Source organism: Saimiri boliviensis, chromosome 8 (assembly GCF_048565385.1).
Source record: "Saimiri boliviensis isolate mSaiBol1 chromosome 8, mSaiBol1.pri, whole genome shotgun sequence".
NCBI classification, from domain to species: domain Eukaryota; kingdom Metazoa; phylum Chordata; class Mammalia; order Primates; family Cebidae; genus Saimiri; species Saimiri boliviensis.
In genome coordinates, this window is record NC_133456.1 from 103,874,664 (window position 1) to 103,902,655 (window position 27,992).

Sequence of the window (27,992 nt, forward strand, 5' to 3'; positions counted from 1 at the left end):
GATAAAGGAATAAATGGATGCAGGACTGAATACTGAGAAATGGATGCATCATGTGTCCCTCAGTCTCTACTGACATCCCCTTTATTTTCACAGTTCAGCTTACAAACAATTCACACCGTTTGAGTCAACTGGGAAAAAATATCCTTAAGAATCTTCTAGCTCCTGGCCAGGCATGGTGGCTCATGCCTGTAATCCTAGCACTTTGGGAGGCCGAGGCGGGGGGATCACGAGATCAGGAGATGGAGAGCATCCTGGCCAACATGGTGAAACCCCGTCTCTACTAAAATATATTTTAAAAAAACATTAGCCAGGTGTCATGGCACGTGCCTATAGTGCCAGCTACTCAGGAGGCTGAGGCGGGGGTTCGCTTGAACCCGGGAGGAGGAGGTTGCGGTGAGCCGAGATCTCGCCACTGCACTCTAGTATGGCAACAGAGCAAGACTCCATCTCAAAAAAAAAAAAAAAAAGAATCTTCCAGCTCCTGAGCTCTGATAACAACTTCAAGCAAGGGCAATCACATAAACCACAACCACCAAAACCCAAAACCAATGAATACACAAACAATGCAGAAACTGCTCTTCTCTACCTAATACCCGCCCCCACGGCTTCACCAAAAAATATCCTTGCTATTTTAGTTCTGTGCTTGGATGAGAGTATGTAGATACACACGACTTATCTCGTTGAGTACGTGTTTGGGTGGATAACGTGAGAGTGTGAAATACAATACTCAGCAACCCTGTCAAACACAGACTGTTTCCTGAAATGATAAGACATTTAGTCTGAGATATATGTTGCATGGAGTCCAAAATATTTTCGGTGAAACTGCAGCTCTGAATGATAATGAAAAAGACTTGTGTAAAGAATTTGTAAACCATGCTCACTCAAGCATTGCTTCTCATTCCATATTTCTAATTCTGTCTTTCATCTTTCAGGGGAAAAAAAATAGCTAGCTAGCTAGCTCGGCAGATGGAAGGAAAGGGATTGTCTTGGTGTAATTCACCATATATTTCTTTAGAGACAGCCATTGTTTCCACTGGAACTTCTTCAGGTCGAACTTGCTTTGTTCTTACCAAGAACATAAAAAGCGACTTCTTTTCTATTATTTGAGGTGTTGAATGCAGTTGCCTGTGTTCAGAAACCTTTCCCACAGTTGCCACTTTCGTTTTTGAGATGCAGTCTCACTCTTGTTGCCCAAGCTGGAGAGCAATGGTGAGATCTCGGCTCACTGCAGCCTTCGCCTCCTAGGTTCAAGCAATTCTCCTGCCTCAGCTTCCTGAGTAGCTGCAATTACAGGCACTCATACCTGGCTAATTTTTGCATTTTTAGTAGAGATGGGGTTTCACCATGTTAACCAGGCTGGTCTCGATCTCCTGGCCTCGGGTAATCCTCCCGCCTTGGCGGCCCAAAGTGCCTGAATTACAGGCCTGAACCACCACACCTGGCCTACTTCTTACTTCCTATTTGTTTCTTAGTTGGTGTACTGGAATCTTTATCCTACCTCAATACGATGCTGTTTCTTAATATTTTTTGAATGACAGACTTTCTTGAGAATCTAGCTATTTTCTTTCCAGAAAAATAAAGGCACAAAACCAACACAACATTTTGCCCTGCAATTTGGAGGCCTTCCCAGGTCTCTTAATGCTATCCAAGGAGTCTCTTCCAGTGATTCTGGGTAAAGAACTGTCACTCGTGGGCAATCTCATAAAAAAGTAAAGGTGAGCTGGCAGTGTGGTGCCTATGCGAGATGTTGATATGGTTTGGCTGTGTCTCCACCCAAATCGCATCTTCGATTGTAGCTCCCGTAATTCCCATGTGTTGCGGGAGGAACCCAGCAGAAGAGAATTCAATCATGGGGGCAGTTTCCCCCACATTGTTTTCATGGTAGAGAATGAGTCTCAGGAGATCTGATGTTTTAGGAGGGACACCACTTGCACCTGGTTCCCATTTTCCTCTCCTGTCTGCCACCACGGAAGATGTATCTTTTGCCTTCCACCATGATTGTGAGGCCTCTCTAGCCACGTGGAACTGTGAGTTCACTAAAAGTCTTTTTCTTTATAAATTACCCAGTCTTGGGTAGGTCTTTATCGGCAGCATGAAAATGGACTAACGCAGATATCAAGTCTCCCAGATATTTCACAATATACCTCAAACTTTAAGGCAAAATTGTTAAGTGAAAAGAAATCGTTAAAGAGAGAAAAGAATATTTAGAATTCTGATTGTCAATACTAGCGGCTTTGATTGTTAAATTCTGATTGAGTCCACATTATAGGGGAAGATCTGGTAAAATTGTTATGGGTAAAAAAATTCCTTTTACATACAGCATTTTAGCAACCCCCCTTTACAAACTAGTTGAGTTTCATTTAAAGAATTTCTCTATGAATAACATCATAAGTGTGAAGTTAAAGTGTAAAGTGAGTAGATAAATACATCTCATTTAAAAGCAAATTTCTACTAAGATCACCAAAATGCAAATCTATTAAAAATAGACCTTGTCTTTAATGTTTATTTCACATTATCTAAGTACATCCAGTTATGCAAATTTACATTTTTATTTCACATCCTTGTATTTCTGATATACATATATCAGGACAAAGAACACGTTTGGAACACTCAAAAACTGATAGAAAACTAACTACATTTTCATGCCACTTGAGGCTATTTGTACCTGATTTTTCAAATGGTCTTCTACTTGCTGAGTTACAATTTAATAGGTAACCCATTTTGGGGGCACCTTAAAATAGGCCAAGAAGCTTCCTTGTTTCTAGAATTCTTAAAAACCACAGGAAGCTGACATCAGCTACGCATCACTAATGCTTAGATTTTGGTGCCGGAGTGCTGTGTATTTACCTAAGATATTTTAAAAGGTAGTAATCAGCATTATTATCCCTCTTTTGTGAAAACATCTTGCCAGGCTAGAAAACAAGCAATTATTTCTTCAATTAGGCAAAGAAAAAAAGGACAGACCAGTACAATTCAGTGCTCATTTTAAAGGAAACAATCGAACTAAACATTTTAAATTTCAGTTACAATTTTATGAAATTCAAGCATCTCAGAATCACATTGAGATACTAGATGAGTTCATTCTGTTCAATGTTGCCCACGAGATCTTTCGTATCGCTAGTTCCTGGGCTTGACTGACTGTTAAAATACAGAGTGTTTTCAAAGGCGCCCTCTTGAGGTAGCTGCACACGTCTTTTCTTATAAAAGAAATAGGCAGCAAGGCTGGCACCCACTAAAACCAGGAGGATCACAATGACTACTCCGGCCACATTGGAAGACGGTTTGGGAGGGTCTATCTTTCTTGCGTCAGCTATAAATAAATAAAATCATTAGGGAAAAGGTGGAAGGAGGTAGAGGGTTGAATGCCATGCAGAACTTTGCTTGTAGAAAAACGAAAATGTATAAATATTCTTTTAAGTGACATTTGTCAAACAGAAATGAAAGACGTGAAAACAAAAGTCCCTATCTATAGTAGAGAGGATTATTCAGAATGTTAAAACGATGATTCCGTTGCAAAAATAATCCATCTATGGAGCAGTGGGCTAGCTGATCAGTGTTTTACTACATATATATATACCTTATATCAAAATAATTTAAGGCTGCTTACAAACAGTATAAAAAGATAAATAGATTAATAATGATAACGATGATAACTAAAAGAAAATGAAAAAATGAACAGAAAGAGAAAATAAGAATAGTGGAAACTTGAACTCACAGAATTACTAAGCAAATAGCACTCACGACTTTACTAAGGTTACAAGCAAGCCATAAATCTCACTTTCAGGTGTTTTTCAAGCAGCCAATAAAATGAGTGAAATGGGATAAGTTACCTACTTCAAGTAGTCTATAAAAATAAAAACAAAAAAAGTTGGTAAGAAAAGAAAAAACCCCACAGAGATTCTTGAGAGAAATTTCTCCTATGGGTTCAAGGCAGCTGTTTGTAACCGAACAACAACAAAATGCCTTCAGTAACTGCTTACAGTAAAAACAGCAACCCGACTTCAACACCTCTTTTTCTAAGGGATTATTCAAAGTGGGCTGATGACAAAGGATAGTCAAGCAAATTCTACCGAATGAGTGGGGGAGTTGGAAGGGATTATTATGCCTTTTAAAACAAATAGCATAGATATATTAGGAACATAGAACTCAAAATTTTGCAATAGTCTTACCTTTTGTTGTAAGTAATTCATGAGTAGGTTTGGCATCAATAACTGTGAAAAAAAAATTTATAAAAACCCAGAATAACTGCATGTAAATAGCAAATATTATTCGGTTTACAAATACATGGAATCCTCTACATTTGGTCCATGTTGATACAATATACGGTATTATGTGATAGAGATAAAAATACAGGTAGAAAAGAAGATACGTATCTTTCTCTGTGTATCTACCTACCTACGTACCATCTGTCTGTCTGTCTAAGCTAACGCAGCCTCCTATGGCTATATGGTGACTTTGACTACATTAGAAGATCTGGAAATGTGATTCCCCAAGTTGCATTTCAGCAACTGATACTCACCCTTTAAATCTACCCAATCTATCCATAAGTAAAACATTAGAGGTTAGGAGTTTTGAAATTAGCCCACTGAAGCCTAAGATGTTACAAACCATTCGAATGAAAAGTAAAATAAGACTCCAGCCAGGTGTGGTGGTTCACTTCTGTAATCCCAGCACTTTGGGAGGCCGAAGTGGGTGGATCACCTGAGGTCAGGAGTTCAAGACCAGCCTGGTCAATATGGTGAAACCCCATCTCTACTAAAAATACAAAACTTAGCTGGGTGCAGTGGCACATGCCGGTAATCCCAGCTACTTGAGGGGCTGAGACAGGAGAATCACTTGAACCTGGGAGGCGGAGGTTGCAGTGGGCCAAGATCACGCCACTGCACTCCAGCCTAGGCAACAGAGTGAGACTCTGTCTCAAAAAAAAAAAAAAAAAAGACTCCAACATTGCACCAGAGGGTGTGGTGTCTTAGAACAGTTAAAGAAGGCTAACAACTTGCTAAATTCTAAAACAGTAAAGTCTACCCCATCTCTACTAAAAATGCAAAAATCAGCTGGGTGTGGTGGCGCATGCTTATAATCCCAGCTACTCAGGAGGCTGAGGCAGGAGGATCACTTGAACCCAGGAGACCGAGGTTGCAGTGAGCCAAGATAGTGCCACTGCACTCCAGCCTGGTGACACAGTGAGACTCAGTATCAAAAAAAATAAATAAAATAAAATAAAATAAAGAAAAAGAAATCTATTATCAAATCAGTAATTTCCTGGGAGGGATATTAGGTGACATGACATGAAAACAAAATATTTTAAAATGCCAGATAGAGACACCTTGTGAGCATTCAACACCATCAATTCCCGGATCCTGTTCCTTTCATGCTCTCGCATTCCATCTTAAAAGGAGACTGAATTAAGCTGACATGACTCATTCCACAATCAATTCTGGTCCCTCTCCAGAACCCTGCCCTCGCCTGGTTTGGGCTGGTACTGGCTTTACCACCTTTTCCCTCACGCAGTAAGGCTTTGCAGATGTGCTCCCCTGACTGCATGCAGCTTGGCAAATCCTTCAGATATCCCATTACAAATGCATCAATAAGCAAAAATCATTACAACTAAGCAGACAGGGAGTGGCTCTTGCTCATGCAGAGCTGCAGATAGTAATGGACTACAATGGCAGAATGGTTTTTCATGCATAAAAGCAGAAAGCTTACAATGGCCTCATAATCACGTTACAATTCCATACCTGGTATCGGACTATTTGAAAGAAATGGCGGCCAGTGATATGCACTATGCAACAAACTTCTTACTTACTTTTTGGTCTTTTACAAATAAATCCCTTGTAGGAGGCACAGTGAGCGTTACTCCAAAACCCAGAAGATGCCTGTAAACCTACGCAGTCATTCCGTTCAATGGAGGGCTCTCCTGTGTTCCAGTTGACAAAAGAAACTGGACTGTTATTTATCCACAGCCACGTTCCTGATCATCGAATAAAACCAATAAACATACAAGTTAAATATAAACCATCTTAAAATAAGTTAAGCCTATTTGTGCAAAATTTCTAAGCATATTCTTTTATACTAGAATGAATAGTCATTTATAATCAGACTTAACAGGCAAGACTATAATTGACTACTACAGGAAAGGGAACAACAAATAGGTTTACTATATAGCTTTAGTTGAAAATGTATTTCTAATTAGTACAAATATTTATACTTATCCCTCCTTAGTGATTTTTCCCCTGGCCCCACAAAAACATAGAAAATGCTTTTTAAATCTTCTTAAATTATCTTACCTACAAAAGATATTTTAAATTAGCAACTTTGAGGATAGCGCAATATGAAAGTCATTTTAAGTTTCAGTTCTTAAATAAAAATATGAGTTTGAATTTTCAAATTCTTCATGAATTAATCATTTTTCAAGGCAACACATTTTGGAAATGAAACCTTGTTTTACACACAACATTTTAGGATATTTGTGATTAAATAAGCATGCTGCAAAAATTACCTTGAATATTTCTGAACATTCCTATCCAAAAATCGGTTTTACTTTTAAGTGGCTCAACCCGATATGACAGAAAACTGGACTCTGCAGCACTTTCAATGGAAGCCAGGGAAGAACCTGAAAAGGCGTGAAAGGATAAATATGATAGCTGCACATTTAAGTAGCTGATAATATTCTTGTAAACAGCACCACTATTAAGAGCAACAAGAATCAACCTAACATCTCCACTTCAGGGGAAGAATTTCAAAGGGCGGATGTTTGTCTGCTCAGAATTTTAGTTTTCATTCTGAAATGTGTTTTTAAGCATCATTAGCATGATTAGAGTACAAGCACTGAACTAGTTCCTGCAGGATATTCAGAGATTAGTAGAAAGTAGAATATGTCTTAAGAAAGTTATGGTTCAGTAGGCAGTAATAAGAGTACAAAGAGGCCGGGCTCGGTGCATGATAGCACTTTGGGAGGCTGAGGCGGGCAGATCACCTGAGGTCAGGAGTTCAAGACCAGCTTGGCCAACACAGTGAAACCCCATTTCTACTAAAATACAAAAATTAGCTGGGCATGATGGCAGGTGCCTATAATCCCAGCTACTTGGGAGGCTGACATGGGAGAATCTGCTGAACCCAGGAGATAGTGGTTGCAGTGAGCTGAGATCCTGCCACTGCACTCCAGCCTGAGCGGCTGAGCAAGACTCTGTCTAAAAAAAAAAAAAAAAAAGAATACAAAGAAATATTATAGAAGAGAAATTAAGCACAATATGCTATGAACATGTCAAATATGCATTCTTGGTGAAGCAGCTAAAAGGGAAGATAAAGGAAACAGAATTTAAGTAGAGAGAAGAACAGGATTTCAAGTAAAAAGGATAAAAATAATTCCAGAAAAAGATGTAATAAGAGGAAAGACAAAGAGAAAGGGAAGCATAGAACGTCTTCAGGAACAGAGATAGCTTAGTTTGGCTGGAGTGTAGCACCAACCTGGTCCATTGGCAAAAAAAAAAAAAAAAGACATGGGTTAGGTCTCATTGCAGAAGGCAGGAGACGTATTAAGGGCAATGTGGTGATAAAGAACAGTCAGTTGTTTTCAGGCAGCTGAATAATGCAATAATAACCCATCTCCTTGCTTTGACTAGTTCTATACACATCAGCTAGATTCTCCACTTAAGAAGGGCCTAATATTAGTTATTATTGGAATCCAGCTGTTAGGTATAAGACCATTCAAAGCAAGGAGATAAAACCGGAAGAACAATTAGTTGGCTATGGAAGTGACTACCCACATTAGACTGTCAGCATTAAATTTTAGAGTAAAAATCTCTAATTTTAAATAATAACATATATATGTGTATGTATATATATATATTTATTATTATTATTATTTGAGACAGACTCTCACTCTGTCACCAGGCTGGAGTGCAGTGGCGCAATCTTGGCTCACTGCAGCCTCTGCCTCCTGGATTCAACTAATTCTCCTGCCTCAGCCTCCCAAGTAGCTGGCGCTATAGGAACACACCACCATGCCTGGCTGATTTTTTTTTTTTTTTTTGTATTTTTTTAGTAGAGATGGGGTTTCACCATGTTGGCCAGGATGGTCTTGATCTTCTGACCTTGTGGTCTGCCCAGCTCAGCCTCCCAAAGTACTGGGATTATAGGTGTGAGCCATAGTTGCTACACCCGGCCGTAACTAATATCTTTTAAGCATTTCATTTAGAACCTTTTGCATTGGAATTTACAAGCTTTATACAATCACTTCATTAAATACCTACCATTATTGCCCCATCTTACAGATAAGGAAACTAAGGCAGAGAATATAAGTAAATTGCCAAGATCCTAACACTAGCAGAGGGCAGAATCATAGTATGAAACAGATTTTCTGAACCTTGAGAATCCGCACCTAACCATGTGCCTATATCCTGTATTACTGAGATGTGAATTATTGCCTTGTGTTCACTGCATGACTACATAATCCATGTTAAATATATTTCACAAACAGCCGTTTCAAAATGATTGTGACTCCTATTTTGAGAAGGAGAATGACAAGCATTCATTTAATTTACCAGAAAAGAATTATCTAAAATGCAAAACAAAGGTTCTACATATTCACTGAAATATTTTTTCAAAAAAAAAATACTTAGCAATAGGAAGAAACATTTTTTAATTACGAAAGTTCAAAGAAGGTATCAGGTGGCATTATCAGAAAGTTCTTCTGAAAAAAATGTTTTTCTATAAAACCAATCAGTACACTGGAAAACTCTAAATCCACTGTTTCGGAATGCTGAAAATTAATCAAAGGCTTGCAATAATCCAAGAAGCACTTATGCAAGAAAAATGACTGAGTGTTTTATACTGTTTTCACTTGTCCTAATCCCTTTGCCTTCTTCCTAGTTCTGTGGTAGCTATAAAAACCAACAGGCCCACAACCACAGTGAAAACCAGCAGCCTAAAAGGCATAGGAGGCTAAAATGGGGTTGGAGCTATTTCCCAGCCCATTCTCAGAGAATCTCCATTACTTGACCTGTCTGTCTTACAGTTCCCTAGAAAACCCTCCTTGCAAAGTTTGTCTTTATTTGATCTGAGTCAGAGCTCAGTTAGTGCAAACAGTCTTTTCCCTTCAAGTGTTTGTTAAAAAAACTTATCAGCGGCAATTGTCTAACATTGTAGCCATCTAAGGCAGTGATAATCATTGGGGAAAACAAGCTAATTGAACAATTCAAAATAAAATGCTGGAGAAGGAGATATTCATAGGAGTCTTTAAAAAGCATTGACAAATTCAGCCAGGTGCGGTGGCTCGCGCCTGTAATCCCAGCACTTTGGGAGGCTGAGGCGGGCAGATCACAAGGTCAGGAGTTGAAGACTATCCTGACCAACATGGTGAAACCCCGTCTCTGCTAAAAACACAAAAAAATTAGCTAGGCATGGTGGCTCACATCTGTAATCCCAGCTACTCAGGAGCTGAGACAGCAAAATTGCTTGAACCTGAAGGTGCAGGTTGCAGTGAGCTGAGATCATGCCACTGCACTCCAGCCTGGTGACAGAGCAAGACTGTCTCCAAAAAAAAAAAAAAAAAAAAAAAAAAAAAGCATTGACAAATTCTGGGGAATCTAGAAGGCTACAGAGAAGGTCCTAAGTTCTCACACATGGCTGACCTTGAAGCACTACACAAACAGGAAGTGGAAGCTAAGGCAGTTTGTTACTGCTTGGACAAACATTACAGGCACATCCCAACAAAGAGATAGATCCTCTGCAAAATCTGGAAGACTTAATTAGTTAGAGGCACTTAAAGCAATCTGCATCTACCACATGTAGCTCTACATGTCTACACATCACAGTAAAACTATTAAAAGACAGAGTGTCTTGAAATCTGTAAAAGAGAAAGGTCTCATGTACAGGGATCTTAACACTAATTTCTCATCAGAAACCATGGAGTCCAGAAAGTAGTCAGTTTACAACTGAAAAAGATGAAAGAAAATGACTGTCAAGCACGAATTTTCTATTTAACAAAGCATCCTACAAAAATGAAGGAAAAATCAGACATTTCTAAACAAAATGGAAAGAAATTATCACTATAAGAAATACTGAAGAAAATACTTCTGGTAGAAATAAAAGGACCCTCAACAGTAACTCAAATCAACACAAAGAAATAAAGCGCATCAGTAAAGGAAACATCAGTAAAGGAAAATAGTTTAAATGTACTTTTGATGTATAACTCTTCTTTATCTTTTCTAATTTAAAGATAACTGCATAAAACAATACTTGTAAATTTGTGCTTATGGGTATGCAAAGGATAAAGTTGTTTTTGTCTGCCAATAACAGCACAAAGGAAGGCAGAGGGAATGGAGATACTTAACAGCAAAGTTTCTGTACACTCCTAAAATTAAATGTATATTAATATGAACTAGATTTTTGTAAATTAACATGTTAGTTGTAATCCCTAGAGCAACCAATAAGAAAATAATCAAACAATATATAGTAAAAGAAAGAACAAGGAAGTTGAAATGGAGGCTGACTGCAGTGGCTCATGTCTGTAATCCCTGCAATTCAGGAGGCTAAGGCAGGTGATCACCTGAGGTCAGGAGTTTGAGACCAGCCTGACCAATATGGTGAAACTGTCTCTACTAAAAATACAAAAATTAGCCGGACATGGTGGCACATGCCTGTAGTCCCAGATACTTGGGAGGCTGAGACAGGAGAATTGCTTGAACCTGGGAGGCAGAGGTTGCAGTGAACCAGGATCACACAGGTGCACTCCAGTCTGGGCAATGGAGTGAGACTCAGTCTCAAAATAAAACAAAAAGAAAACTAAAATGGTACACAAGAAATTCTCTACTTAATACAAAAGAAGGCAGTAATTGAGGAATAAGAGAACCATAAGACATACAGAAAAGAAATGGCAAAATGGCAGATATAAATCCTACCTATCTGTAATTACATTAAATGTAAATGGAGTAAACACTCCAATCAAAAAAAACAGAGATTGACAGAATGAAAATTAATTAATCAGAAAGATCCAACTATGTGCTATCTAAAGGACACCTGAGATTCAAAGACACAAATAGGTTAAAAGTAAAAGCATGGAAAAAGATATGCTAAGCAAACAATAGTCAAAAAAGAGCTGGAGTGACTACACAAATATTAGATAAAATAGGCTTTTCAATAAAAATTATTACTAGAGACAATAAAGATATTTTATCGTGAAACAATTTTTATCAGGAAGATGTAATAAGTATAGACACATATGTACCTAACAACAAGGCCTCAAAGTACATGAATCAAAAACTGACAAAGCAAACTTCATCTCACTCAGAATTTAAAGTCAAAAGTCAAGGTTGAATTTTGAAAGAACCTGGAAGAAAAGAGGGTATAACCTGTGCATACCACTGTTGCACGAACAACTCTTGAGTTAGGGCATTAAAAACATGAAGTAAAAACAATTCAGTAAAATATTTAATGGGAATTAACTACATGGCTTTGAAATGTACCCTAAAAATAAACTTTATTTGACATTTTTACTTCAGGGGGAAAAATCATTCTTCTTTGTTGTGTCTGTTTAAGTTTTGTTTTATTTCTCATCACAAAAACAATAACTAGATCAAATTCTCTATTAATGATAAAACAAAATGGTTCCTGGACACTTATAAAACTTAAGTGTGTCAGTGATAAGGGATGAGAACAGCACTTGGAATAACTGAGAATGAGAATCCTAACCATTTAGGACATGATGTCTGAAAGGAAGAAAGCTATGTTCAGCAAATTGCTCTTTTCTACCTGAATCCTCCAAAATGTGAGGCTACAAACTTAGAGATTACATTTGGGAAGCATGATACTGGCCACTCTGTTAGAAAATAAATCATTAAAAACATAAACAGTATTTTTACATTCTTTGTGTTTTTGATACGGGTATATAATGTCATTCATGTCTATGGACCCTAGAATAGATTATTATGAAGTTTTCCTTCAGGAAATGTGGCACTCACCCATTCGAAGACAATCCAGAGAAGCTTGGCCCCAGTTCCTTGTATATGAGGACTCGATATAGTAACAGTGACCATGGAAAGGAATCCATGCTGTGTGATCTGACTCCGGACACCTGCCAGGCAGTTGTGGCGGTTCAGTAGCAGGGATTTCTGTTAATAAAAACACATTTTAAATAAAGAAAAACCTGAAGCTTCTGTAGTATGTAGCATAATGTATTAGCAGCTACAAAAATTGATCTTTATATTTAAAAACCTTCCAATAGTTATCATTTGGATCACCATTTGTATTACTGTGTTTATCAATGTTTTGCACTTTAAATATATTTCAACAGAATGTGCTATGATATAGTGGCAGTCCATTACATTCAGAGTTAAGACTATAGATCTACAGATAACTGCAAAGGTAAATTTTTTAAAACTCACCACAAAGTAATTTGCAAAGTGACTTCCCTTTTTTAAAGTCAGTTTTCCTTTTCTGGGATCCTAATCCCTACAATCCTTTCTTAGCTATTAATAGCACCTGGGATATAACTAAATGCTATATTTAGAATTCTAGTATGGTGTCCATCATTGACTCTGATGAATCTACATGTATTCTGACAAAATTCCTTTGATTATAGATGTGTGGTTGACACCCAAAGTAACCAAAATTTCCTGGGGAATCTGTCATTATAGATTCTGAGGAAAACCTTGATAATAAACATTCAGAGATTTATTAAGGAGCAAACAAACTCTAGAAACAAAGAAAATGTTTATCTCCATTGTTTTAATTGATGTATATTGGTTTATAGTCAAGGCAGTCTTTTGTTAGGTGAGAAAGTATGTTGTATATTATTCTTAGCTATCCAAGACACATTACTGTTTAATAATATCAACAGTGGTATGCCATTGTTTATTCAGAAAATTTCAGGTCCCCTGATTGCTTTTATATATTCAATTACCATCTGATTTTTTGCAGAGAAAGTAAAAACTTTCATTGCAATGTGCTGTCTTCCAGTAGCTATCAAGATCCAGATAAACACATGCTGATTTCAGTTTGGGTTCATCAGCAGCCCAGTTAGTGTACCTCACCGTCCATTTATCAATCCAAGTGTATTTATTATCAGTCTGCAACAACAAAAACAAGCATTAACATGCAGCATTGCTTCATTTAGAAAATACCAGAAGAACCACACCAAGAATAAAGAGTACATTTAAGACAGTGATTTGACATAGAACCCAGAACATTTGAGAATAAAAAGAACACTATAAATCATTTCTGTCGACTTAAATTCAGTGAATGCAGCCTTTCTTAAAAACAGTTATTTCTTGGAGATCCACAGGAATACATCCTTGGAAGTTACTTCAAAAAACACTAACAACAAAAAAAATCTATCTCTTATTCCATGAAACTCTCTTTGTTTGCGGGTTTTCAGGGCAAAAGAGAAGTTTTATCTTCATAATAAAATATTTCCTGTATTATTACTGAAATTATAATAAAAATTAAGTCATTTTTATTGTATCTGTGAACCACTGAAAGAAATACTACTCTCTTCATATCTTCTCATTATTCTGCTATTGAAACAACTTCAGTGGTAAATAACTTAGCTAAGGTCATATGGGTAAGGAACAGAGGCGCCTTGGTCTTTTGATTTCTAGTGAGGCAGTCTTTCAGCTGTATAAACCATGAGGACATTTTGTAAAAAGCTGATCGTTTTAGTCTACTTGCACAGTCAATTTCTTACTAAGTTTAGTAAACAAATTTATGCTCACATACAAAATACTGATAAACATCAAAAATAGTATTTATCAATAATATCCTTTTAACAATCTAATAGAGATTTTACAGATATTGTGTAAGAACAAATGATATATAACATTAATCAGAGGTAGCTGAATTTTTTAAAGATTCCAGTAATTATCACCCTTTTGACTGCATTATTTAATCTGCCAAGCCAATTGCCAAATATTCAGTGACAAAAGTTAGAAGTATGTGTTATCTCAAATTAGAATTTTGGAGTATTATACCATGTTTCACCAAATAATGCTTGTATAATCATTAACTCTATAGACATAAGGAAGATAACAATACTGCTGTAGTCATAAAAATTGCTGCAATGAAAAACTATTTAATCTTTCTAAAAGTAAGAGCTTACTTTAAACTCATAAGAGAATTGTGAACATGTCTGTGAGAAAACAAATAACTTACCAAATGACTTAATCATAAAAGCATAGTCAACAGGGATGTAAAAATGTCTTGCTTAAGTTTAATCATAGAAATCATTCTGGAACCACTTACTTTTAAATATACACTTCCCTACTTAGGAAATACTCATTGTATAAATTGTAAATTTCTCAGTAGGCTGAGGCAGGAGAATTGCCTGAACCCACAGGCGGAGGTTGCGGTGAGCCGAGATCACGCCATTGCACTCCAGCCTGGGTAACAAGAGCGAAACTCCGTCTCAAAAAAAAAAAAAAAAAAAAAAAAAACTTGTAAATTTCTATCTCTGCATCATGGCCTTGGAAGCTCTGTAACATCTGACACTCACCTACTCTACAGTTTATCTCCATTTTTTTCCCCTCTTCTTGATATTCCTTCTTCATGTTTTACCATCCTAGACTTTATCTAGAAACTCTGAGGAACCTTCTTGGTCCTCTCCACTGGCCCAACTGGTTCCTTTTCTCTCTTCTCATGACACTTTCTATATGCCTCTCTTTGACACTTCTTATATCTAATTGCTGACTGACATATCTATTTCTTCTACTGGGAAGCTTGGTTGGCTGGCTAGAAGAATTAATACAGGGAAGAGAGATGGAAGAGCAAACATCAGAGGAGACTCATTTTAGGAATATTTTGGCAACTCTATCCCCATTCTTAGCTTTGTGCCTCATCCCTAGTCTTTGCCAACCTTAGTCTATAACAGAATACTAGAAACTGACTGCAATGAAATATTTGTCTCAAACGGATGGGAGCTCTACAACCTCAGGACCTACAACAAGTCTAGAATGTCTTGCCACAACAAATAAAAAGTGTCCCCATCCCTGTCAACTATGTCTTAACAAGCTTTCTTAATTCTCATGCCGTACTTATAATCATGACCTTGGAAGCAATTTGTGAATAAACTGTTGAGATTCAGAATATAATGTGCACAGTCTAATGCAGTAAGACAGTTAACATTCATCAAATAATCCTTAGTTTGATTTCTGACACATATCATCAGCCTGCCAGATCCTTAAAAGCAGCACATCCCTCAAAGATTCGATCTTGTTCTAGTTAGTATCACTCACATTGCCTAGCACGGTCTCACACATAATGGATATTCAATAGAACTAACAGGAAGAGAATCATGTCCAACCATAACTCACTGATTGTGTCAAGTTGCACACATTTCCAGCATCTTACCAAGTTACTGTTCAGGGCGATCCATACACGTTCATCAGATTTTTCCATCTGCAGCCACACAAATGCCTGATCGTAGGGATCCAGAATGCTAGCTATAAGGGAATTGTGAAGCTTGCAGTATGCCTCTGCTTCATGCCATTGTAATTTTTGTCTCATGATCGAATAGCTGCTTTTGCCATATTTAATAAAGCTATCTGTTGGAGTTGTTGCTGGAGGATTAGTCAAGGAAGGGTCTAGACAAACAGATTATTTTCGTTAGCATTATCAATAAATAATAATTGATCACTATCAGTAATGACAAGTATATCTCATCAATCACAAAAATAAGCAAAATAGCATAACTTCAAACATTCAGCTGTTAGACATATTTTTATAAGCCATTTCGCACTGGAAAACAAGCCATTATTTTTTCATAAGTATGCCTGACCAAATTAAATTAATTCCAAAGTACATTTAGAATATTAGGGCAGGTATATGATCAAGTTTCTAAACTAACAAACAAACCGTATTACAAATTCAATGCAATCTAGATGAAAGAAATGGCATAGTTTAATGCCACAAAGAACATCAATTATTGTGTCATTGCTGATCTTTAGTTTTCCATGTAGGTTAAATGTCAAGGTCAAGAAAAGTCTTTCTCTTCCTTCCCCCTTTGTTCTACTTGATCCAGGAGTTTGTATCTGTTTGACTTCACTAGTGAGCAATCCACCTTCGGGTGACTGATTTAGGTTCTGGAATAAAGCCACGCACAAGTCCCTGGCTCGTTTAACCTTGATGTCAAGATCAAGCTTTACTCTTGATGATCTTCTGTGCCTTTCACCTAGGGGTAAAGCCTCCCTTATCTTATCCAAACTGACCCAGTGGTTGGAGCCCCTCAAGCCAAATCACTTCAGCTTTCTGATCTTTCCTCCTCAATCTCCTAGCATGCATTTCTAATCACTGCATTGTGCCCCCGTACTCTGAACCACTTCATGTCAAGACCTCCAAAAGAGATCATTTCTGCCTGTCTTAGGGATGCCCTAGAAGTCACCAAATCACAGCCAGAGGATGAAACCTGACCTGTTGTCTGTCTTTGCATCCTATAAGCTACAAAGGTGTTTAAATGGTTGGGTATGGAGGAGAATCAAAGAAGAATAATATTTTATGACATGTCAACATTACGTAAAATTCAAATTTGTGTCCACAAATAAAGTCTTACTGGAACATGGCCACATTCATTTGTTTATGTATTGCCTATGACCATCTGTGACCACAGAAGAGTTGAGTATTTGCAGTAGAGACTGTATGCCCTGTAAACCCTAAAGTATTTGCAATCTGTTTTTTTACTCTGGTCTAGGGAATCTATGTATCCTTGCCTACCAGTATTAGTATCTTGGCCAATTCTCCAGCATGTTCTACTTTGTGTCTATAAGACCTGCCATCTGCCTTGTCCTGCACTACAGAAATGTCAACTTTTTTTTTTTTTTGAGTCAAGGTCTTTTGTTCTGTTGCCCAAGCTGGTCTTGAACTCCTGGTGTCAAGCAACTCTCCTGCCTCAGCCTCTCAAAATGCTAGAATTGCAGGTATGAGCCACCACACCTGGTGATAATTTATAGTTCATAAAAGTTTATGTGCTACCTTTTTTCACTTCAACACTGTGAATCATTCCTTAAGTCATTAAAAATTTGCAAATGATTTTTGTTTGTGGTAAAATATTCTGTCATATATGTGTATAAGGAATAGAAAGAGAAGATTTTAAATAAGTATGTGTATCACCATTCACTCCTGGAAGGAGTGTTCCCTCTTGGCCCAAAGAACAGAGGCAAAGATGGCATGCTTTGGTATTACTGGTGATCTAAGATTCTGGTGCTATAGACGGTAATATTGAGAAAAATGACATGCCCTGGGATGGCTTTTGGATTAAGAGAAGGTTAGGATTTCTGGAGTACTTCTCAACAATCTGAAAATATCTTAGATGATTTTCAGTCATTGTCATGAACTGACATTAGTTCCCTGATTTCCCAAATAGTATAGAAAAATTCATTAGGTCTGGGAGAATAATTACCTTCCGACTCACACCCATCCTTTAAGAACTGTACTCACACAGCAACCTTCCCCACCTTCAACTCTCTTGTCTAATCTATTTTTAAATTTCTGACCCCTTTCGTGTAGCTATGAGGTAGGAGGCAGGACTCCCTCCAGGCCAGATTGAAGACTAGATGAAACCTCTCCCTAAGGCACACCCACCAATGCCATGACAGTTTACCATTGCCATGGCAGTCCCCAGAAGTTACCATTTCTTTTCCAAAACTTTCTGAATAATCCACCCCTTCATTTGCATTTAATTAAAAGTGGGTATAAATATGAGTGCAGAATTGCCCCTGAGCTGATTCTCCAAGCTCACTGCCTATGGTATAAACTCTGCTCCACAAGGAGCAGTATGTCTGCCACTGATGTGAACTGTCACTTTAATAAAAGTTGTTAACACCATAAGCATGCCCTTAAATTCCTTCCTGGGTGAAGCCAAGAACCCTCCCAGGCTAAGCCCCAATTTTGGGGCTCACCTGCCCTGTCAGCTAGGCATTTTTATTCCAGATTCTCTAGAAACTAAATGTATACAAACACCATCTTAATTTACAGTAAATATCGGCATACTGCTTTATTTTTATTTAACCATATTGTGGCTTCCAAAGATAAAAAAAGAAACTCAGATCATATATCCACATGTTTAAGGCACACAAGATATAGAACAAATAATGAAGCATATATGATGCTTTATGCCAAAAGTTCTCAAATTACATGAATTAAATGGAAATATTCCTATTCTGACATTTTAAAAAAGGTACAGGTAAGCAAATACCCTAAGTTTCTAATAGAAAGTTTTAGTGACAGATTTAGTCTGCTCAAAACTACAAAATTATCTGGTAAAAAAAAAAAAAAAAAAGGAAAGAAAGCAGACTCATGAATCAAGTATAGAAAATATCACCCTTTTTTTCTGTCACAGTTTTCCAGGGATTAAAGCAACAATCAAACCTGTTGCTATGCAAGGGAATGATCATTTATTTTATTTTGCTTGTTTGTTTTTGCTTCTATTTTTATTTTTGTGAGATGGGGTCTCACTCTGTCACCCAGGCCAAAGTGAGTAGCATGATCATAGCTCACTGCAGCCTCAGCCTTTCAGACTCAAGTGATCTCTCACCTCAGCCTCCCATGTAGCTGGGACTACAGGCACAAGTCACCACACCTGTAGTCCCACCTACAATAATAAAATAATTTTGTTAAAATACAAAATAACTTTTGAGTTTTTTGTAGAAATGGAATTTCACTATATTACACAAGCTGGTCTCAAACTCCTGTTCTCAAGCAATTTGCCTGCCTCAGTCTTCAAAAGTGCTGGGATTACAGGCATGAACCACAGAGCCCAGCCATGATTATATATTTTAAAGTACATTTAAAAACACAGCTCTTCATCAGGACAAATAGCTAATACATGTGGGGCTAGGTGATGGGTTGATAGATACAGTAAACCACCCCAGCACAAGTATACCTATATAACAAACCTGTGCATTACATACATGTATCCCAGAACCAAATAAAAATTTAAAATTAAAAAGTGAAGTCAGGCACAGTGGCTTATATCTATAATCCCAGCACTTTGGGAGGCTGAGGCAGGCAGATCACTTGAGGTCAGGAGTTCAAGACCAGCCTGGGAACCATGGAAAACCCCAGCTCTAAAAGAATCACAAGAATTAGCCAGGCATAGTGGTGCATGCCTGTAATCCCAGCTACTCAGGAGGCTGAAGCAGGAGAATTGCTTGACTCGGGAGGTGGAGGTGGCAGTGAGCTGAGATCATGCCACCGTACTTCAGCCTGGATGACAGAGCAAGACTCTGTCTTAAAATAAGTAAGTAAATAAATAACTGAAAACAAAACCCAGCTCTTTCAGGAAGGTGAGGGTTGGTAGAACTTACCAGGAGGTGTCTGGCATATGTAGCCTCGTTTTTTATCACAGTTATCATCCATCCATTTTCCTGCTTCATTTGTTGGACCTCCAATAATAACAACACAGTCAACCTGTATATTAGTGGAGAAAGAAAGAGAAAATATTCATGAATCAAAGACTATTGAAATCAATTCATTAATAACCAAAAAATCTCTCATTATTTCTAATTTCCAAATGTTAAGATTGACCTAATTTAAAATATGCTCAATCCTTCATTACTTTCTACCCAACTGTACCTACTATACATATTCTCCACATTTGAATTGTTACTATATGGATTGAAAACCCCACAGATCTGGATAAACTTTGGAGATAGGCCCAAGAAACTTTGCTATCAGACCTTTTATTAATCACTACCAAAACTTAGAATGCAAAGGGACTAAGAGAACACATGTCCTCTCCATACAAATTACCAGTATCCAAACCCCAAAGTAGGCATATTTTTAAAGGAAAATGAGCACAATCTATATACTTCATTGCTAAACTGATTTGTAAAAGTATTATTATAGATTCAGAGTATGTGGCTGGTATAGATAGAAAGTTTCACATCTTATTTATAATCTTACAGGAGAGTATGCCAGGGCTGGAACAATACTATATTTGTTTGGTTGTGAATGTGTGCCATTCCAAATCCTTCTCAGTATTTTTTTTTTCTGAAATGCCATTATTTCCATTCTAATCCTCATATCTGGTTCTGTTGGAGTAGAGGTGAGAGAAACCATCCTGCCTGCCCCATTTCAATATACACTCTGTACTTTAATTTGAAATGTGGTCTCTTGTTCATTTAAAATAAGAGAAGGCCAAGCACAGTGGCTCACACCTGTAATCCCAGCACTTTGAGAGTCCAAGCCAAGAAGATCGCTTGAGGCTTGGAATTCAAAACCAGCCTGGGCAGCAAGGGAAACCCTAACTCTACAAAAAAATAAACACAATTAGCTGGACATGGTGGTGCATGACTGTGGTCTCAGCTACTCAGGAGGCTGAGGTGAGAGGATGACTTGAGCCTGGGAGGTTAAGGCTGCAGTGAACTATGATCATATGATCATGCCAGTGCACTCTAGCCTTGCTGAGAGAACAAGACCTTAGGAAAGAAGGAAGGAAGGAAGGAAGGAAGGAAGGAAGGAAGGAAGGAAAGAAGGAGGGAAGGAGGGAAGGAGGGAAGGAGGGAAGGAGGGAAGGAGGGAAGGAGGGAGGGAGGGAGGGAGGGAAGAAGGGAGGGAAGGAGGGAAGGAAGGAAGGAAGCAAAGAAGGAATAAAGGAAGGAAGGAAGAAAGGGAGGGAGGGAGGGAGAGAAGGAGGGAGGGGCTGAGAGAAGCCAGAAATAAAGACAGGAGACATGGTCAAATCATTTTGCATTTTTGATGGAGCCCCCAAATTTCATTGTGTTTATTTTCACAATTATCTTCTATTTATGGTGACTATATCAATTTTCTACCTCTTCCTAATAAGAGGTTTTCTTTTAAAGTAAATTTAAGCAAAAAAAAAAAAATGGGTAGCCTTAAAGAAAATGTTGAAGATTTTAAGTTTTTAGTTTGATATGTAAGAAGCTTGGAAGTTGTCACTCGCATCCACAATGCAAGAAAAAGGCTAGAAAAGTTGAAAATCAACAACTCCTTTTAAATGCATTGGAAAATGGAGGTCACAAGACCAACAACTGTCCCCCAAATTGGAGACACAGACAAGTGGATATAGGGATTCAGAAGTGACCAGAGGAGAAGTCCAGGAGTAGAAAACAGGAACCAGTATTGAGGTAGGAGATACTAAATGTTATTGACACATTGTTAGAGGTTCAATGTGCACAAGTTTGAAAAGTAAAAACTCTTGGCAGAGAAGTGCATGGGGAAGGCAGTCTTAGGGAGATTCCAGAGTTTAGTGAGTTTTCCTTCCAGGAGCCCAACCATATTCGTACAGTGCAGACTGGAGAAAAGTCTCCTCTTGCTTCCAACAGGGGAGGTGGGAAAGGAGCCATTTTAAAATACAGCACAGCTTTCTGTTTTTAATAAGACCAGATTTCAAGAACAAGAACTTTACCAGTGCCTAACCAACTGTGGTTTCACCACACAATAACTAAACTAGGAGAAAAGAAATACCCAACTCCAGCCTCTCTAGCTTTCCTGTCTCATCCAAAAGGAAAAAGCAACAAAACAAAACTGAGAAGCACTTTTGAAGGTCACAGCACAGATTCCTGAAAAGCCAGACCCCCCATCATAGGATTATGAAACACTTCCCCTCTCCAGTATTTTACCAACATATTCTTGGGGTTCCTGTATGATAACAAGCAGATATAGCTGAAGAACTGTACCTCTCTGACATTATTTAAATATTTAGGAGAACCCAAAGTCAACAGGAGAGACAGAAACAAGGACACCAGAGATTTTCACCTCTGACGCCTAAAGTGAGAGCAAAGAGCAAACACACCCTAACTCTTAGCTAAATAAACATAAAACCTCACACTAAATGTCTATTTTCCTCTGTTTTCTTTATTCACTACATCAGCAGCCCCCAACCTCTTTGGCACCAGGGACCAGTTTCATGGAAGAAAATCTTTCCACAGACTGGGGTGGAGGGTGGTTTCAATATAATTCAAGTGCATTGTTTATTGTGCACTTTACTGCTATTATTAATACTACACTGTAATATGTAGCATAATAATATTACAACTCACCATCATGTAAAATCAGTGGGAGTGCTGAGCTTGTTTTCCTGCAACTAGTTGGTCCCATCTGGGAGCGATGAGAGACGGTAACAGATCATCAGGCATTAGATTCTCATAAAGAGTGCACAACCTAGATTCCCCACAAGCACAGTTCACAGTAGGGTTCACAATTCTATAAGAATCTAATGCCACTGCTGATCTGACAGGAGGTGGAGCTCGGGCAGTAATCCGAGTGCTGGTGAGTGGCTGGAAATACAGATGAAGCTTCACTCACTTGCCTGCTGCTCATCTCCTGCTGTGAGGCTCAGTTCCTAACAGGTATCTGTCTGTGGCCCAAGGGCTGTAGACCCCTGCACTACAATATATACCCAGCTTTCAACATAAAAATATAAGGCACACTAAAATATTAACACACACACACAGTTTGAACTGAACAGCAAGCATAATAAGCAGACTCAGATGTGAAAAAGGTAGTGGAATTATCAAAATTTTAAACAACTATGAATAATATTCTAAGGACTCTAATGTAATGCGTGGACAACAAGCATGACTGGGTAGGTAATGAAAGCAGAGAGATGAAAATGCTAAGAAAGAATCAAAAGGAAATTCCAGAAATCAAAACCACTTTAATGGAAATGAAGACTATGATAGGTTCATCAATAGACTGGGTATGGCCAAGGAAACAAGAGAGAAAGAAACAGAAGAAATATTTGAAGCAAAAATGACTTAGAATTTCCCAAAATTAATGACTGACAGCAAATCACAGATCCAGGAGGCTCAGAGAACATCAGACAGGATACAACATCTAGATACACCATGCTCAACTACAGAAAGTCAAAAATAAAGAGAAAATCTTGATGCCAAAGTGGGGAAAAAATCATCTTATCTATAAAGAAGCAAGAACAGTAATCTTGGATTTCTTTTCAGAAATCATGTAAGCAAGAAGAGAGTGAAATGCAATATTTAAAGTGCTGAAAGAAGAAAATAAAAAAAAAAACATCAACCCAGAATTCTGTCTCCAGTGAAATTATCCTTAAAAAGTGAAAAGAAAACAAAGGCTTTCTCAGACAAACAAACATTGAGAAAATTTGTTGCCAATAAACTTAGCTTGAAAGAAATGTTAAAAGGAAAAATGAAGGAAATGATATATGTCAGAAACTCAGGTCTATATAAATAAATGAAGAGCATTAGAAAAGGAATAAATGAAAGAAAAATAGAATTTTTCATTTTCCTTATTCTTAATTCATCCAACAGATACCAGTTTGCTTAAAATAATAATAGCAACAATGTATTTGGTGGTAAAAGCTTATGGATAAGTGAAATGAATTATAGCAATGTTACATGGGAGAAGAGGAAGGAATGGGAGATGGTTTCTTATGTGCTACTTGAAAAAAGACTTGGATTATTTGTAAATGTATACTGCAAACTCAAGAACAACCACTAAAGAAAATTTGTTTTGGTTTTGGTTTTAGGCCAAGAAAGGTGGCTCCTGCCTTTAATCCCAGTACTTTGAGAGGCTAAGGTGGGAGGATTGCTTGAGCTCAAGAGTTCAAGAACAGCCTAGGTAACATAGAAAGACCTCCATCTTTATTTATAATAAAAATAAAATTAAAAAGTTTTCTTAAAGTATAATTGGTATGCTAAGAGTGGAAAACAAATAAAATCATAAAAAATACTGAAGTAAAACCAGAGAAGCCAAGAAAGAACGGTAGACCAAAAAATGAAATACAGAACAAAAGCAGCAAACAATAACAAATATGATAGATGTTAATCCAGCTATATCAACAATCATTTTAAATGTTAACGGTCTAAATACACAAATTAAAATACAGAGACTCATGTATTGATACAAGAAATTCACTTTAAATATGAAGATACACGTAAGTTAAAAGTGAAGAAAAATGGAGAAATATATGCCATACTAACAATAATCAAAAGAAAGCTGGACCAGCTATATTAATTTCAGACATAGCAGACTATAGAGCAAGGAAAGTGACCAGAGGTAAAGAGGAAACTTACATAATGATCTAGCAGACAATTCTCCAACAAGACATAACAGTCTCTAATGTGTATGTGGCTAACAATAGAGCATCAAAATATATAAGGTGAAACCTGACAGAACTGCAAAGAGAAATAGATAAATCCACAATTCAAATTGCAGACTTCAATACTTTTCTATCAAAAAAAAGCAGATCGGCAGGGAAAAAAATCAGTAAGAACATAGTTAAAACTGGACAGCACTATCAATCAACCAGATCTCATTGACATCTGAAACTCCTTCATCCAGTAACAGTAGAATACATATATTCTTCTCAAGTTCACGGGAAACATTCACCAAGAGAGACCACATTCTGGGCCATAAAAAACGCCTTAACAAATTTACAGGAATAGAAAACACACAAACTATTCTCTAAGACCACAATGGAATTAAACTAGAAATCAGTAACAGTTGGAAAATTCCAAACTACCTGGAAATTAAAGAAAATGTTATGTCAATAATAAAACACTAATAATGATACACGAAGACAACCAAAAATAGATTACTGCAGTTTTTCTGAATAAAAGTTCTTAAGAGAAGTGTCACTGTGAAGTCAACACATCTTTAATCCATCCCTTGAGCTACAGTGAATCACAGCCTACACTCCTGCCCCAGACATCTTGTCAATCTCCAGTGTCTTCATCCCATGAGCTACAACTATCATGCAACCTGAAACTTACATTTCAAAAGTTCTCCACTCACCCCCATTTCCTTTCTTAGCTATTTTAATCCTCCATTATCCTGGCTTACAGTCTCTGATACAGAAAACCTGTTGCATTCCAAGCATATTTGCACCACAAAACACAAATTAAAAGTTCTCTCCGTTCTCTTTTTCTAACTATATTTAATCCTCTCCATTTTAAAGTCCTGAAATTGGTTTTTAAAAAGCAGTGCCAGATGCAGTGGCTCATGCCAGTAATCCCAGCACTTTGGGAGACCGAGGTAGGTGGATCAGGAGATCAGGCATTCGAGACAAATCTGGCCTCCATAGTGAAACACTGTGTCTACTAAAAATACAAAAATTTAGATGGGTGTGGTGGTGTGCACCTATAATCCCAGCTACTCGGGAGGCTAAGGCAGGAGAATCACGTGAACCTGGGAGGCAAAGGTTGCAGTGAGCCAAGATAGCGCCACTGCACTCCAGTCCTGGTGACAGTATGAGACTCCATCAATCAATCAATCAATCAATCAATGGATTATGTGTGTTTTGATTCCATCTTTGTGAAATATAAACTTTATCTGTTTATGTACACTATTAAAAAGTCTGGGAGAAAAGTAAACAAAAAATTAGCAGTGTTTTTTTCTGAACAGTTGAGATTACAGATTTTGTTTTTTGGTTTGTTTTCATTGTTTCTGCCTTTCTTTATCTTCTAAAAACAACAAATATGTGTGTAATAATGAATGTTTTCGATTTACATGAAATTCACCTCTCAACCATTAAAGCTGTCTAAGCAAATGCTGTCTTGCTCCATTCTACTTTAACTTCTTCAGTAAGTCTTCAGCCCTCATTGATGTCATGAATATCAAAGAATTTTTCCACAGAAAATTATTTACCCACCACTAGTTATTTTTTTTTCTAGAGTAAAAGCAAGTTTATCAGAGAAGTAAAGACACAAAAGAATGGCTACTCCACAGACAGAGCAACCCCAGGGGCTGCTGACTGGCTCCATCACCAAAATGTATTCACCCGAGAAATAGCTACCAAAGTATTAATGGTCATAAAAATACCATTTTGAACAGATCCTTTTTCTACTCAGGCCTTTTTTTGTTGCTTATTTGACAAAGTCCAAACTCCATCATAGTGCATCTAAATCTCTCTAAATTCTGCTTTCCACCTTTTGAAGCTTACTTCTGAAACTTCTTTTTCTGCATAAAATTCCTGCTACATTCAAAGCCACTTACTCTATTTGCCCAAACACATCTTGCGTCTCTTGCTTGAAGACTTTGTCTACCTTGACCATCTAACATGGCCTTTCTCATCCTTTTGCTAAGATCCCCTAATAATTATGTTTTTAAATTCTTGAAACAAAGACCCTGCTGGGTATGGTGGCTCATGCCCTTAATCCCAGCACTTTGGGAGGTGGAGGCATGTGGATCACTTGAGGTCAGGAGTTGGAGACAATGCTGGCCCATATGGTAAAACCCCATCTCTACTAAAAATGCAAAAATTAGTTGGGCTTGGTAGCAGGCACCTGTAATCCCAGCTACTCTGGAGGCTGAGGCAGGAGAATCTTTGAACCTGGGAGATGAAGGCTGCAGTGAGCTGAGATTGTACCACTGCACTCCAGCCTGGGCAGCAGAGTGAGAGACTCCATCACAACAACAACAAAGAAACAAAAACCCATAGTTGATTCTTTTTCATAGTTCTTCCCTCTGCCATGACATGCAAAGACAGCATCTAGCACATAGGGCACCATAGATGTGTACTCACTGATTAAATCACACCATCCTATAGTGAGTTTCCTTCCTCTTAGCTACTATAATGCTTATATCTGATCCTGTCATTAGACAGGCTCATTTCTTTCCTATCTTCCTTCTTACATAAGACTTGTGGTCTAGTTTAAGTGTACACACTTTTAAGGTAAAAATAAAATCTTTCATTTCTTCATGCTTTTTACAATCCCCAACATGGTGTTTGATGTTGATAAGTTGACTGTTCAATTATATAAGAATAAAAGTAGTAAAATTAAGAAGCAATCTATCCCCCAGGTTAATGTATAAAAGCATTTGGCACATAATAAGTTGTCTACAAATGTTAGCTCATGAAAATGATGATGATGATGATGATGGATGATGACGATGATCATGTGATCTTTAGAAGCAATAGTAGCTTCCAGGGCTACACTCCAAATACTACAATAGCTGCAAAGAATAAGGGGAAGGTGATGCAAAGAAAGTTGGTAACTATACATTGAAGTGTTTCTTCTGACTGCAAGTTAGGCTCAGAATGGAACTGAGTTCCCCGATCCCTCACTATCACCACTTCCCCAAGCCAAAGATTTTTTAACTGAATTTATACCCCTTCCCTCAAAGTCAGCTCAGTCTGAAACAGGTAAAATCTGCAAGCATGGACCAGATCAAGAAGTATTCTTGTAGATTCTTTCATGGAAAATTAATCAATAAGATGATAACCCTATGCAAGCTGATGGCAAGAGAGGTGACCTGAAACTGATACTTACATCTTCATAAGAAAGACTGCTTCTTCTTCCACCAGGGTAACCTTTCCCCCAGTTTGTGTAGTGAACTCCTCGCCCATCTGTCCAAAGGAACATGTGTTCTGAATTGACATCATTCAGCCCAGTCCAGGCACTGAAAGTGGAATCCTTCATATGATAGGTAAGAAATGCTGAAAGAAAATTTTATGAAATAATTTTAAACTTTGAGAGTTAATACCCCAAATATGGAAAATATTCAAAATATATTAATTTCAAAATACTGAGCATGTGATTTACCATTATTATTATTTAAAAACACTTACCATGAAACCAAAGACGTTCTAATGTCAGCATTGTGTTATCACTTGAGCTTTGAACTTGAAAATTTCTCACAATCAAAGTCTAGGTTTTATCTAGGCCATTGAAGACACAAGTACACTGCCCGAGGGCTCCATTCTGTGTACCCCTATCTGGGTTGTGGCTGCCTACAACCACAATCTTTCCTAATTCATAAAAAGTCACTGTAGGGGTTACCGACTGTCCTGACTCTGTAAATAAAATAATCTGATTTATATAATAACTATGGGACAGAGGACTCTGAACTCAGATAAGTTCTGAAAAAATAAAAACTGTCAAAACAAGAATCATTAGGCTGTTGATATGCTTTGGCTCTGTGTCCCCACCAAAATCTCACATGGAATTGTAATAATCCCCACGTATTAAGGGTGGGACCAGGTGAAGGTAATTGAATCATGGGGGAGGTTTCTCCCAGGCTGTTCTAATGGTGGTGAATGAGTTCTTACAAGAGCTGATGGTTTT

General features: G+C 37.6%; 1 protein-coding gene across 2 annotated transcripts in view; it reads right to left on the reverse strand.

Annotated features, from left to right (window-relative positions):
* Positions 1 to 2,472: 2,472 nt before the first annotated feature.
* Positions 2,473 to 27,992, reverse strand: part of MRC1 (mannose receptor C-type 1) — a 105,131-nt gene continuing 79,611 nt past the window's right edge. For both annotated transcript variants that reach the window (XM_003930644.4, XM_074404971.1), the window contains 9 exons: positions 27,198 to 27,364; positions 19,293 to 19,395; positions 15,343 to 15,575; positions 12,902 to 13,067; positions 11,961 to 12,110; positions 6,500 to 6,613; positions 5,807 to 5,971; positions 4,170 to 4,211; positions 2,473 to 3,310 (listed from right to left, as the gene is read on the reverse strand). In XM_003930644.4, coding sequence (XP_003930693.1) covers positions 3,069 to 3,310; positions 4,170 to 4,211; positions 5,807 to 5,971; positions 6,500 to 6,613; positions 11,961 to 12,110; positions 12,902 to 13,067; positions 15,343 to 15,575; positions 19,293 to 19,395; positions 27,198 to 27,364 — 1,382 coding nt within the window. In that variant the 3' untranslated portion in view covers positions 2,473 to 3,068. The remainder of the gene's footprint in view (positions 3,311 to 4,169; positions 4,212 to 5,806; positions 5,972 to 6,499; positions 6,614 to 11,960; positions 12,111 to 12,901; positions 13,068 to 15,342; positions 15,576 to 19,292; positions 19,396 to 27,197; positions 27,365 to 27,992) is intronic.